Source organism: Triticum aestivum, chromosome 4D, assembly GCF_018294505.1.
Source record: "Triticum aestivum cultivar Chinese Spring chromosome 4D, IWGSC CS RefSeq v2.1, whole genome shotgun sequence".
In the NCBI taxonomy this organism is placed as follows: domain Eukaryota; kingdom Viridiplantae; phylum Streptophyta; class Magnoliopsida; order Poales; family Poaceae; genus Triticum; species Triticum aestivum.
Genome location: NC_057805.1, coordinates 300,510,158 through 300,522,771, shown reverse-complemented (window position 1 = coordinate 300,522,771; position 12,614 = coordinate 300,510,158). Strand labels below are relative to the sequence as shown.

Genomic DNA, 12,614 nt, shown 5'->3' with positions numbered 1-12,614 from the left:
AGACCCTTACGTGGAAGTGACCGAATGCCCGCAAAGCCCCCTGGTTTGCTTCCAACTTGCGGGAAAACAAACGTTTGGACCGGTCCACGGACATATGGGGTACCGCATTGGATGGCGAAACACGTCCGAACCACGTGGTTCGGACCAACGCGGGCGATTTGAGGGTCAGCGTTGGAGATGCCCTCAATACCTTTCTGATTTACGTCTCCTCCTCCTTACCAAGCTCCCACGACTTCAACCCTAGCCGTCCGCCACCACAGCTTCCCTACACGCTGTTGTCATGGTCTCCCTCCTCTTCCCGTCTGGCGGCCTTGTCAGCGGCAAGAGGAGTGGGGACCCGTCCGCCTCCTTTTAACTTTTTTAGGTTTTTGTTTCCTCGGGGACATCGACAAGGTGGTGGCGGTGATAACGTGTTGGAATAAGGTCTCTCCCTACCCCAAGGACGTCTGATCCAGTGACGACAAAGTCATGTGAGAGTCCATGTCCCCAGATTTGTTGGTTCCCTTCAGATCTTGGCAGTTGGCGTGTCTTTCAAGGTGAGCTATTGGCTGACTATTGGTGTCACAACTTTGATATCTTCTTCGGTTTTTTGTTGTTGCACGGTCTGGTTTGTCTAACCCTATGAAGTGGTTGTGATAGTTTTCGAGTCTATGTTCTACATGGGGTGATGGTCTAGCCGATGGTGCTTGTCGTGGATATAAACCTGACAATACTATGAGGGTCTGAATGAAAAGGAAATTATATCTACCAATCAGTGCGGATGGGAGTACACTCAGACCTTGTTTGGTTGTGAGGGTGGAAATTTCCAGGGAAAAGATGGCTAGGGTGGATTAATCATGGCAAATCTAAAATCCCGTGGAAAATTCTCATGACCCTTTGGGGGAGAGATGGGAATGGTACTCCTACTTGCAATCAGAGGAACGCATCCTCGTGAGGAGAGTTTTGGGACTCCATGGCAAATCATCTCCCAAACTAACATGCATCCCCCGTCTTCATGGCCATCACCTGCAGCAGTCACCATCGCCGACAACCTCCCTTGTGGCGCCACCTAGTGGGCAAGACGCAGAACTTGACGGTACATCTGCGACCGCCGCCGGTGAGGACGAGGGCGAAGCGTGAGTACAAGCTGCAGGCAAAGATTGAGGAGGAAAGGACAGGCAGCATAGCCTTGGAACAACACGGGGTGACAGTATAGGGAGGCGGCGGCCTGACGTCTGGAGGACAGAGACGAGCGAGCAAGACGGGGGATTCTCGCCCGATCTGGCGAGGCGTGGATGCTAACCTGGGGAAATCATGAGGATCGGGCCAAAAAATACTCGTGGCTTCGGGCGTCCAAATGTCGAGACACCTAGCCCGGGTCAGATCTTCCTCGCAGGCTTTCCACCCGGGGAATGGGCCGGGATCCCTAGGGGATCCCGGTTACCAAATGAGCCCTCAAGGATTTATAGGCCCTTGTCGAGAGGTAATACTCTACTCCTCTGCGGTGTTCTTTCTCTTGGTGCAGGCTACAATGTGGGAGAGTTCAACCCTCGGCCCGGTGCCCTGTGCGCTAGGAGGGTGTCATAACAGGTTGGTAATAAGTGCTATTGATGGTCTAAGGCACGACCGACTGTCTGTGACCACTACTTCTAGTAATTGTCGTATTTAACTAGATAATGATGTCGTTGAATAAGCGTAGCATTGATGGCATCATGGGACTCATGGTATCCTAGGACGCAATCGAATGTAGGAAGACCGGCTTCTCCTGTCCTAGTGAAGATTGATTGTTGGTTCTTATCCATCACGGGGTGTACGGTCTAACTATCGGGACTTATCCGACGGTGACAAACCCCCTGGTGTTGGTCGGTAAAGTTATCAACAATTGATTCATCACAAGACTCAAATAAATTTTCAGATCATAAGAAATATCATAAGTATCTACCCAATCATGATCATCATAATAAGTAGTAGGCATAACAAAATCATCCTCAATAGTGCCTATAACGCATGGTGTCACCATAAAAAGCAATACTTTCATCAAGTGTGTCATCTACATCACTTGAATCATAAAGATTATCATGTTTATCCCAATCATACTTTCCTTTCAATGAGCATATTCTAATAGCCTTTTCTTTTATAACTTCTTTATTATTAGCTATCAGTTCATAGTATGTAGCAAGTTAAAAAAGTTTACAAAATGATGCATAATTATCCGTATGCAATAGGTTTATTTCTTGTTTGTTGTGTGTGAGAGTGATAAGGATGGCATACTGAAGTTTCAATATTTTTGGTATTTCTTAGTTTTTTGGCAAGCAAATAAGAAAGTAAACAATGAACAAAAAGTAACTAGACAAGATAGATAACAAGGATGTAATGTGGTAGTGTGAAGGACATGCTTGTTTGAGAAGAAACTCGCCGACAATGGCGCCAGAAATCTTGCTTGCTCTGTCGTAAGAATGGTTGGGTAAACCCAAGTATAAGGGTGAAGTAACCTAGCAATAAGTATTTTTCTCAGTAGAAAACCAAGATTTATCGGACCAGAGGAGTTCTTCCAACAAACAAAGTCACTGGTACCTACACATAAAACACAAGACAAACTTGTACCCAACACGTCAAAAAAATTGTCACGCTTCTTGTCTTGCTAGTTACAAGATTAAAATTGCATAGTATAATAGGAATTGATAGGTAGATAAAATAAAAGGAACGGTGCCTCAAAGAAATAATGTTTTTCGTAAAGTTTTTAGGATATGAAGATAGACTCCCCGGGCCATAGGTTCACTAGTGACATCTCTCCAAGCATGCAAGTGTGGTGTGGTGAACAAACTACACTTGTGCAGCGATTAAATTGCAATTTTTTATATTTATGACATCAATCATGGTATAATAACATATAGTCATTACACTTGTGATATGTAGACCTTTATCCAACTGCAATTGCAATTACAACTAATACTTCACCCCAAGACCGCTATCCAGCATGCATATCAAAATGTTAAGTTCATAATAAACAGAACATTCCAATAAGAGGACATAATGCACACAGTAAAGCTATCATCCAAGTGTGATAAATAAACTATCATTTTATTCTTAGTGGCAACAATACAATACATGCCTTGTTCCTTTCTGTCACTTGGATATACATCACCGCAAGATATGAACTCATATGCACAACTTCCTCTGAAGAACTACTCATCAAACTTGGCCAACAAAAAAAAATAGATCGAAGCGCATACAAAGCTACTTAGGTATACAACAAAGAAATTTCAAAAGATCCACTTGAATTCAATGAATAATCTGAACATAAAGTGACAATTCATCATATCCTAACAAACACACCATAGACTACATCAGATGGATCTCGGTCATGTGAGGAACCTCATGGGAACTTTGAATCGAATCACAAGGGACAGATGATGCCATCTAGCTACTACTGTGAACCCTAAAGCCCTAACGGAACAACTCACACATGGTCATGGAGGCAGCAAGGTTGATGTAGATGCCCCCGGTGATGGATTCCTCCTCCGGCAGGGTGCCAAAACATGCCTAGATTCAATTTCCTCAGAACTGAAACTTGCGGCGGCAGAAAAAATAGAAGAAAATTTGCTCGGAGGGTTTTGCCAAACATGAAATTTATAGGCTGAGAAAATGGATGGAGGGCGGTGGTCAGGGGCAGCCACCTCACGCGGATCCACCCTAAGCTGCGCCACCTGGTTGCGTGGGGGCCATGGCTGGTCCCCCGGCAGGTTTCGACACTTTCTGGAATGTTCTGGTCGCGGGGTTTTATAAAATCCTCAAGTATTTTTGACCTTCGTACAAATGGATTTTCTGAAAAGCAAAAACATGTAGAAAATAGCAATAGACTCTGAGCACTAAATTAATAGGTTAATCTAGAAATTAATATAAAATTGCTATTAAAATTATTCAAAAGTGATATTATATTAGCACGAAATAAAAAAAATATTGATATGTTTGAGACGTATCAACCTCCTAGATAGTGCGTCACATCGTTTTCGTTGTTGTAGCCGTAGCAGCATTGCTACCCCAATCTCCCACCTGACGAACTTCAACCACTCCTCGACCCCATGTTTGGTCCATACGATTTGCGCGAGTACGGCTCCATCCCAGTGCCCTCAACCGCCGTCGTCGTGGCCTACAGAGTGGACTCCACTGTGCACATTAGTTGTCAGCGTTGAGCCTCGCCGGGATGTGTCACTGACGGGTGAGCCTTCGGTTAGCGACCTGACGAAGAGATGTGAGAGTGAGTTTTCTCTTTTTTATATGGATGAATGACCCCCATGTAAGTGGCATACGCATCGACGAGTAAAAATATCCGGAGAACGTTTCAGAGATGGTCAAACACCTTTAACTGGATGAAAACGACATGAAGGCTGTTTTCATATGCGCACCACACAAAAGAGGGGCAAAATTAAGCATATGGATTTTTAGGGTAAAGATAAAAGTGAGTACAAATTAGGCAAAAAGGAACCGTTCCTTTCCACTGTGTGCTATTAAGGTCTGGCAGGTTGATACGTCTCAAACATGGATATAACTGTTCCTCCCGATCTATTCAGGCTTCCTCCGTGCAATTTGCATGGCTGGAACGGAAGGAGGGAAGGCGCCGGTGGGCGGCGGAACAGGTAGCAGCAGTGGACAAGATGGCCGTGATTCTGGACCCAACTTGGAGGACCGATTCAGTGGACTCAATTTGCATGGTGAGGAGAAGGAAGAACTTGATCTCTCCGGCGAAATCGAAAGCTTGATCGAGGAAACAAGGTGGATAGCGATTTTTAGGGTTCATACCCCACGTAGCTTTGTACAAGGCAATGAGGAACGCATGGGCGCCGGCTCAGGGAGTAATCTTCAAGGCGTTGAACCCTAATCTTTTCCTTGGCCAGTTCATGTGTTTGGGAGACTGGAACAGAGTGACGAATGGGGGTCCCTGGCTATTCCAGAACGCTGCTGTTCTGATGGAGGAGTACGATGGGATAACAAACGTGTAGGAGTATAAACTCGATCGGATCCCAATCTGGGCACGTATCATGGGCATTCCTGATGGTCTCATGAAGAAGGAGATTGCGGAGAAAATCACTAGGAAGGTCGGAATCCCACCACTGAAGGTGGTTGTGAATGAGGGCCGCATCAATCCAACTAAATACCTGAGAGCCCGAGTTCATGTAATGCTTGATACTCCCCTTGTGCGGTTCGTGCCGCTAACTCTGAAAGAAAGTAAAAGATATCCAGTAGAGTATGAGAAGTTGCCTGATTTCTGTGAGTTCTATGGTTTAATCGGTCATGTGGTGACAGAGTGTGGTGACGGGATCCATAAACCGGGAGAATGCGAATGGGGATCTTGGCTGCTGGTAAATTTTGATGAACCTGCAGGCAGAACTGGGGGTGGAAGAGGACAACACAATGACAGTAATATGTTTGGATGGGGCGGTGGTTTTGGTAGGGGTCGAGGTAACCCAGGAGACCCAATTAGTGCGAAGGAACCGGCATGCAATTTGATATGGATGTGGATCCTCACGGTGGGACAATCATTCCTACTGCAAGGAAGAGACTAATTGGCCAAGATGGTGTGATCAACGGCGCAGTCCTTAGCACTGTGGCAAATGAAATAATTCCACCATCAGGGTTTGTGAACGAGAAGGTGAACCTGCTGGAGAACACCCCGTCAGAGATTGTGGATAAGAGTTAGTTAAGTACGCCACAGAAGATGCATGATCAAAAGAGGCTTAAGGCAGCAGCTGAGGATGGCAGCACTTCATAGAGCATATCGGCGACTCCCCTCGAGGGTGATCGCTGGGCGTAATGAAAATACTATGCTGGAACTGCCGCGGTATGGCCAGTACCGTGGCAGAGAGAGCACTTCTGGATGTTCAGAAGCAGTGGGGGCCGGATGTATGTTTTCTGTCTGAGACACATCCGAACACAGCTAGGGCGGAGAAATTAAGGAGGAAGATCAAAATGGATAGAGTAGAAGTTGTTGACAATGTGGGGGCCAGTGGAGGCCTAATTCTGTTCTGGCGCAACCCGGTTACTATACAACTGAAAGAAAAAACAAAAAAATTCATTGATGTTTTTGTAGGGGCAGCAGATGAGGAGGATTGGAGATTTACAGGCTTTTACAGCGAACCTCGATGGGAAGATAAACACCTCTCTTGGGGTTATATCCGAAGCTTGTACCAAGTGGATCGCAGACCGTGGGTAGTGATGGGCGATTTCAATGAGATTCTCTATTCCCACGAGAAGGAAGGTGGTGCAGCTCGTCCTACAAGCATGATGCAAAACTTTCGGGATGTTCTAGTAGAGTGCGAGCTTGAGGACACGGGCTTTACAGGCGACCAGTTTACATGGAGGAGAAGAAGGTTGCGGGAGGGTCTTGACAGGGCGGTCTGTAATGGTCAATTTATTGGGATGTTTCCAAATGCAAAGATCACCAACGGACCACATACAAAATCAGGCCATAAGCCAATCTTGTTGGCAACTGAAGGAGATACAGAAGCTGTAAGTTTCAGAACAAAGATCAAACAATTCGAGGCTAGATGGCTACAAGAGGAGGATGTGTTCCAACTTGTGACTGATGCGTGGGAAAGAACAAATCCTAATCTTTGTCTAGCATACCGTACTACAGCTGTGCACGTAGAGATGCATATTTGGGACCAGGAAATATTAAAGGTGCCTCAGAAACGACTTAAGGAGTTAAAGGCGGAGTTGGAGAACCTGCAATTGAGCCCTCTCACTGATGAGTCGGCGGATCGGCAGCGCACTCTTCTCATCCAGATTGAAGAGCAGCTAGAGAAGGAAGAGATTTACTGGTTCAGCGGAGTCGAGCTAACTGGCTGAAATTCGGTGATAGGAATACCAATTTTTTCAATAATTTTGCGACGGCCAGAAAGAAGAGGAACCACATTCGGCGGGTGATGGATGACAACGACAACTGGATAGAGGATAATGAGTCCATGCGGACACTTATTTCCAGCTATTTTCAACACCTCTTTTCTTCAGAAGTTGTTGTACCAGATATTAGTGTTTTGAATAAAGTAAAGCCATGTGTTTCTAGTTACATGAATGACTCCTTATTAGCCCCATATTCTGCGAAGGAGGTGAAGAAAGCCCTTTTCTCAATCGGCGACCTAAAGGCTCCAGGGCCCGATGGTCTACACGCAATTTTCTATAAGAAATTTTGGCTGGTTGTTGGAGATGATCTAGTAAGAGAGGTACTGCAAGCAGTAAACAGTGGTGTTATCCCAGCAGGTTGGAATACAACTACTATAGTTCTCATACCAAAGGTGGATAAACCAGAGAAAGTCACATAGTTTAGACCGATAAGTTTATGCAACGTTGTGTACAAGGTAATCTCAAAGATGTTGGCATCCAGATTGAAACTTTTATTGCCAGACATTATTAGTGAAACCCAAAGCGCTTTTGTCCCTGGTCGTTTGATAACGGACAATGTAATTGTTGCATATGAATGTTTACACACGATGAAGAAAAGGAAGAAGGGGAAAGTTGGGACTTGTGCAGTAAAACTCGACATGCATAAGGCATATGATAGAGTGGAGTGGGTGTTTCTGGAGGCAATTCTGAGGAGGTTGGGCTTTGACAGTAGATGTGTTCAACTGGTGATGGCGTGTGTTACCTCGGTCAAGCACAAGGTGAGATTCAATTCAAATGAAACCATGCCATTCTCACCAACAAGGGGGCTCTGACAAGGGGACCCGCTCTCGCCATATTTGTTCTTGCTCTGTGCGGAGGGACTGTCTTCTTCGATTGCTCATGAGGAGGCAGCGGGAAATTTAAATGGGGTGCAGGTGTGTCGTGATTCTCCAAAAATCTCTCATTTATTATTTGCTGACGACTCGCTTGTCTTAATCAGAGTGGACCAGAAAAATGCCCGAATCCTGAGGTCAATATTGGATGACTATTGTGCGGCATCGGGTCAAATGGTGAGTGAAGCAAAATGTCCAATCTTTTTCAGTCCCAACACGGATGTGGAAGTTAAAGCAGAGATTTGCCTTGACCGAGTCCTTGTCAGACAAATATTTGGGTCTCCCATCCATGATTGGTGTGGATAGAGTGAACTGCTTTAAACATCTTATTGAAAGAATTCAGATTATGGTGAATGGATGGAAGGAGAGAACTTTATCCTTCGGGGGGAAGGAGGCGTTACTGAAAGCGGTGGCCCAAGCCATCCCAACATATGCGATGAGTGTGTTTAAATTCCTGAAGAAAATTTGTAAGGGGATCACTGATGCAATGTCGCATTATTGGTGAGGAGACGAGGAAAACCAAAAACGAATGCATTGGTTCGCGTGGTGGAAGATGTGCGTGCCAAAGGAGAAAGGGGGCATGGGCTTCCGTGATGTACATAGTTTCAACTTAGCCATGCTGGCCAAGCAATGTTGGAGGCTAATTGAGAATTATGATTCTCTTTGTGCTAGGGTCCTAAGGTCTAGATATTACTCCAATGGTGACATCCTAGGGTGTGAGTTAAAGAAATGATCATCATATGTTTGGCGAAGTATTTGGGTAGGGATCCAAACTTTCAAGAAAGGATGCATCTGGAGAGTAGGGGATGGGCGAAAAATTAATATTTGGACGGATTGTTGGATACCCAATAGTTCTTCTCGCAAGGTGATTACGGTTCGTGGAAATCAGATTCTCACAAAAGTTAATGAGCTTATTGACCCATCTTCGGGTGAATGGGATGAGCAGCTGATTAGAGACAATTTTTGGCGCATTGGTGCGGAACGGATTCTGCAAATCCCTCTACACCATCAGATCACAGAGGATTATGTGGCCTGGCATCTAACAAAAAATGAAGTGTTCTCTGTAAGGTCGGTCTACTATAATCAGTGGGAGGAAATGTATATACGTAATGGTTCAGCTGAGCGTACCCATGGTGGGTCATCATCACGCTAGGTTTGGAAAAGATTGTGGAATCTCAAGTGACCAGGCAAGATAAAAATATTTTTATGAAGGTGCCTTCACAACACAATCCCTTGCTTTTGGGTTCTAACCAATCGTTATGTTGGGAATGTTGCACAATGCCCAATATGTAAGGAAGCAGCAGAGGACATTGCTCATCTATTATTTAAGTGCAACCGCGCAAGGGAGATCTGGGCAAGCTTGGGTATTGAGCATGAAATATTGGACGCTACCCTGGTGGACCGTTCGGGGGCGGGCGTCATCGAGTTTCTGCTCTGCGACAAATCTTTTGATCGCATGTTCTCTAATCCAGTGGAGATGGCGGGGTTGCTCGGGACAACGTGCTGGTACATCTGGTGGCAGCGCAGGATGTTCGTTCGAGGCGAATCAATTCAATCCCCTGGCCGAACAGCAATGGCTATCCAAGCCCTGATGCTAAATTATGTACGCCCCGCTGGAAACAAAAGTATAGTACCCAGGATGAATAAGTGGCTAGTGGTACTAGCGTCACAACAGGTTCTTAATATTGATGCCTCTTTTGCTGATGATCACACGGGCTCTTGTGGTGCTGTTTTGAGAGATAGCAAGGGTAATTTCATTGGAGCAGCTACGTCGAAATTGTTACATGTTGTTGACGTAGTTTCCGCGGAGGCAACAACACTACTTGAAGGTCTAAAATTTACAGAAAGTTTGGGGTGTAACAATGTCCTGGTGAGAATGGATAATAGTGTGGTGGTGAATGCTCTTCGGTTAAACGAAGGACAATCAATGGTGGTCGGACCTATACTAGAAGATTGCAGAAGCCTACTGGGAGATTTCGGGAAGGTGTCTATTGAGCATTGTAACAGAGAGTTAAGTGTTGTTGCTCATGAGCTAGCTCGTTGGGTAGTGTAAACAATCCATCTGTGTGGAGAGATACACCACCTAGTTTTTATCTTACATATTTACTGGACGATGTATCTGTTATTTGATTAATAAAGCTAGCCATAAAGGCCTTCCCGTTAAAAAAAAGTCTGGCAGGTCTAACTTGCTATAGTAAAAAAAACTATCCTAGCATGTCCGCAATCTTCCCCGCACCACGAAGCAACTACATACATTCATGTCCTTCAGCGTCGTTTTGGAGCGTCAATGCCACCTTTATGTCGGTCTAGAATGGACGTGACCTCTCATTCAGGCATTCGAAGCAGCGCGAAGGCGAAAGCAACACAATGGCTGAAAGTGTCGTGCCCCAATGTATATACCACATTCATGTTGATCTAAAGCGGACGAGACATCTCACTAAAGTCAACAGTTAAAGCAATATAACAGCCGAAAGCACCGCTTAAGCTAACGCGAGCTCTCGTTAGAGTCGGCATTTGAAGCAACATAGTAGCCGGCTTGCTTCTCACCTTCTCTTCCAACATTAAATAAGCTTCTCTCTGCACGACATCGCTTCCAGCATTAAATAAGCGATGCCGGATACCGTGTTTTTTTAAACATAATACAGATACAAAACGCTTATATATACGCGCATATAATCACGCCTATAAACACACGCACATCCTGTCCTATGAGCATCTTGGAACCGGCATATCATCTTAAGACTTTTTGAAATCATTGTAGGCGTCTTGAAGTCGACGAAAATGTCTCCTTCCATGAAAGGCGCATGAATGAAAATCCTGAAATAAGTTCAAAATAAATGCGAGCATCATAATTTAAAAAATAAATTTAGAATAAATGCGAGCTTCAGAATTTAAAATAAATTCAGGATAAATGCGAGCATCAAGGCTCAACTCTGATGAGTTGAGGATACCAGAGTCCACCTATCGTTCCACCAGGCGTCGAAGATGCCCTCATGTTCATTGCAAAAAAGAAAAGATGCCCTCATGTTGCATTACGGTGATCTTTTTCATTTTCATAAAGCATTGAGAGGCAAATTGCATTACGGTGATCTTTTTTCTTTTCATAAAGCATTGAGAGGCAAATTGCATTACGGTGATCTTTTTCATTTTCATAAAGCATTGAGAGGCAAAGAGGCGATGCTATTGGAGTGTCTCGTTTCTTTCCGAGACGGAGGCAAAATTATGCAACACTGTACACGCATAGCGAGAGTTTTGAGTTCGGTAGGCTATCTAACTCACGCTTGGTGTACCGTGTACTATTGAGCAGCTTCCTCGGCGTGTACAGTTGATCGCGTCCATCTTTTTCAGAGATGATATTCATTCTACCAGATCGATGGCGTGAAAGAAACCTCCATACAGTGATCGGCCTAGATACATAGTAATACATGAGAAAAACGTGATGTTAGGAAGTTATGGGAGCGACGTGTCCTCTGAGGGAGTGGGGCGTGTTCGTTTCAGCCGTGGCGCGTCGCGGCAGCACCGGGCTTGGCACCGCCGTCCCCGTCACGGCGCTCCTTGAGGGCCCGGAACACCCGGGAGCTCTCCTCGAAGATGTGCGCGCGGCGGCCGTAGTCCGTGGGGCTACGGCCCTCGTCTTCCCCGGCCATGGCCTCGTCCTCCAGCAACTCCAGCTGCTCCACCTCGTCCTCCTCTTGGACCCGCTCGTGAGACACGGGCTCGCCGTCCTTGCGCGCCTCCACCGGTTCCGCCCGGCCACCGCACTGCGCGCGGAGTGCCGTGGTGCATGTCGCTGCACGGCCCATCCGAAGCCTTTCCGCCGAAGCGAGCGAGCGCGGGACGGCACGCAACGATGGGCGCACAGGCACAGCCGTCGCGGTTTGGGTGGGGGTGGGGGAAACGAACTGCATGGTCGTGCAAAGCTCAACTTTGCACGTTGGGTGGCTTTGGCTTGGCTAGCTTGGGGACCTGTACGTGCTCTACGTGACGGCGGTTGGATAGGATCGGTACTAGTACTAGGTGTCTGTCGGTTTGGGCGTGGGAGTAGTTGGATTTTTATACGAGGGCCTGAAGATTCCGGACGTCGCCCAGCTCGCGCGCGGCGTGGCAGGGTCGCGCCACGCGTGGAGCCACGTATCCCCCCGGCTGCGCTGACGGAACAGTGTGGATCCACAAACAAGCACGATTCCAGTCCGAGCATCGAGGCTGCCGAGTCACTAGCCCCACCGTCCGGGGATTATCGCCGTCGCGGTTTGGTGGCCTGCGGCCAAATTTAGTGTTTCCATCCGTATGTGCTAGTTTAGCTGGATTTAATCCCTCTTTCAAAAAAATAAATCAGGATATCATCTTTTTCCTACTACCGGAGTCGATGGTAGTAGGGTATAATTGCCTACGCCGAGTCCCCTGGCGGTAGGGTTAACGGCAGTCTTGTCATCTCATGGTTTAGGCCGGCGGACTGAATGTCCTACCACCAGAAATGCCGATGTAGGTGGGTAAAACCTACCGTTGCAGTCGCAGGTGGTAGGGTGGGCACGTAAACCCCCTTAAACCCCAAATCCGTACGATACCTATATCTAGGGGGAAAACTTCGCGGTAGGCAGTGCAATCTTACCGCCGAGTATCCTGGCGGTAAGCTACGCAACCCCACCGGTCCGGCGGTAGGTGGGCAAGGCACCGTAGCAGTGTTGTACCTGAAACTTAAAGATTGTTTGCGGTAGGGGTGTGCCGCCAATGACTACGGCGGTAGGGTCCTGTCCCATTTAAATTCTGCTTTTCTTTGTGCAAAACTTGATCATTTCAATTCAAAGAATTCACCACATAGTAATATAGTTTGACCCTCAAAATATTAGGATCTCATCACATGCT

The 12,614-nt window shown here is 46.3% G+C and overlaps 1 protein-coding gene across 1 annotated transcript; it reads right to left on the bottom strand.

Annotated features, from left to right (window-relative positions):
- Nucleotides 1-10,325: 10,325 nt before the first annotated feature.
- LOC123099933 (uncharacterized) lies at nucleotides 10,326-11,763 on the bottom strand. Its single transcript, XM_044521950.1, has one exon. It carries the CDS (start codon nucleotides 11,657-11,659, stop codon nucleotides 11,246-11,248), a length of 414 nt encoding a protein of 137 aa, XP_044377885.1. The 5' UTR covers nucleotides 11,660-11,763; the 3' UTR covers nucleotides 10,326-11,245.
- Nucleotides 11,764-12,614: the final 851 nt, after the last annotated feature.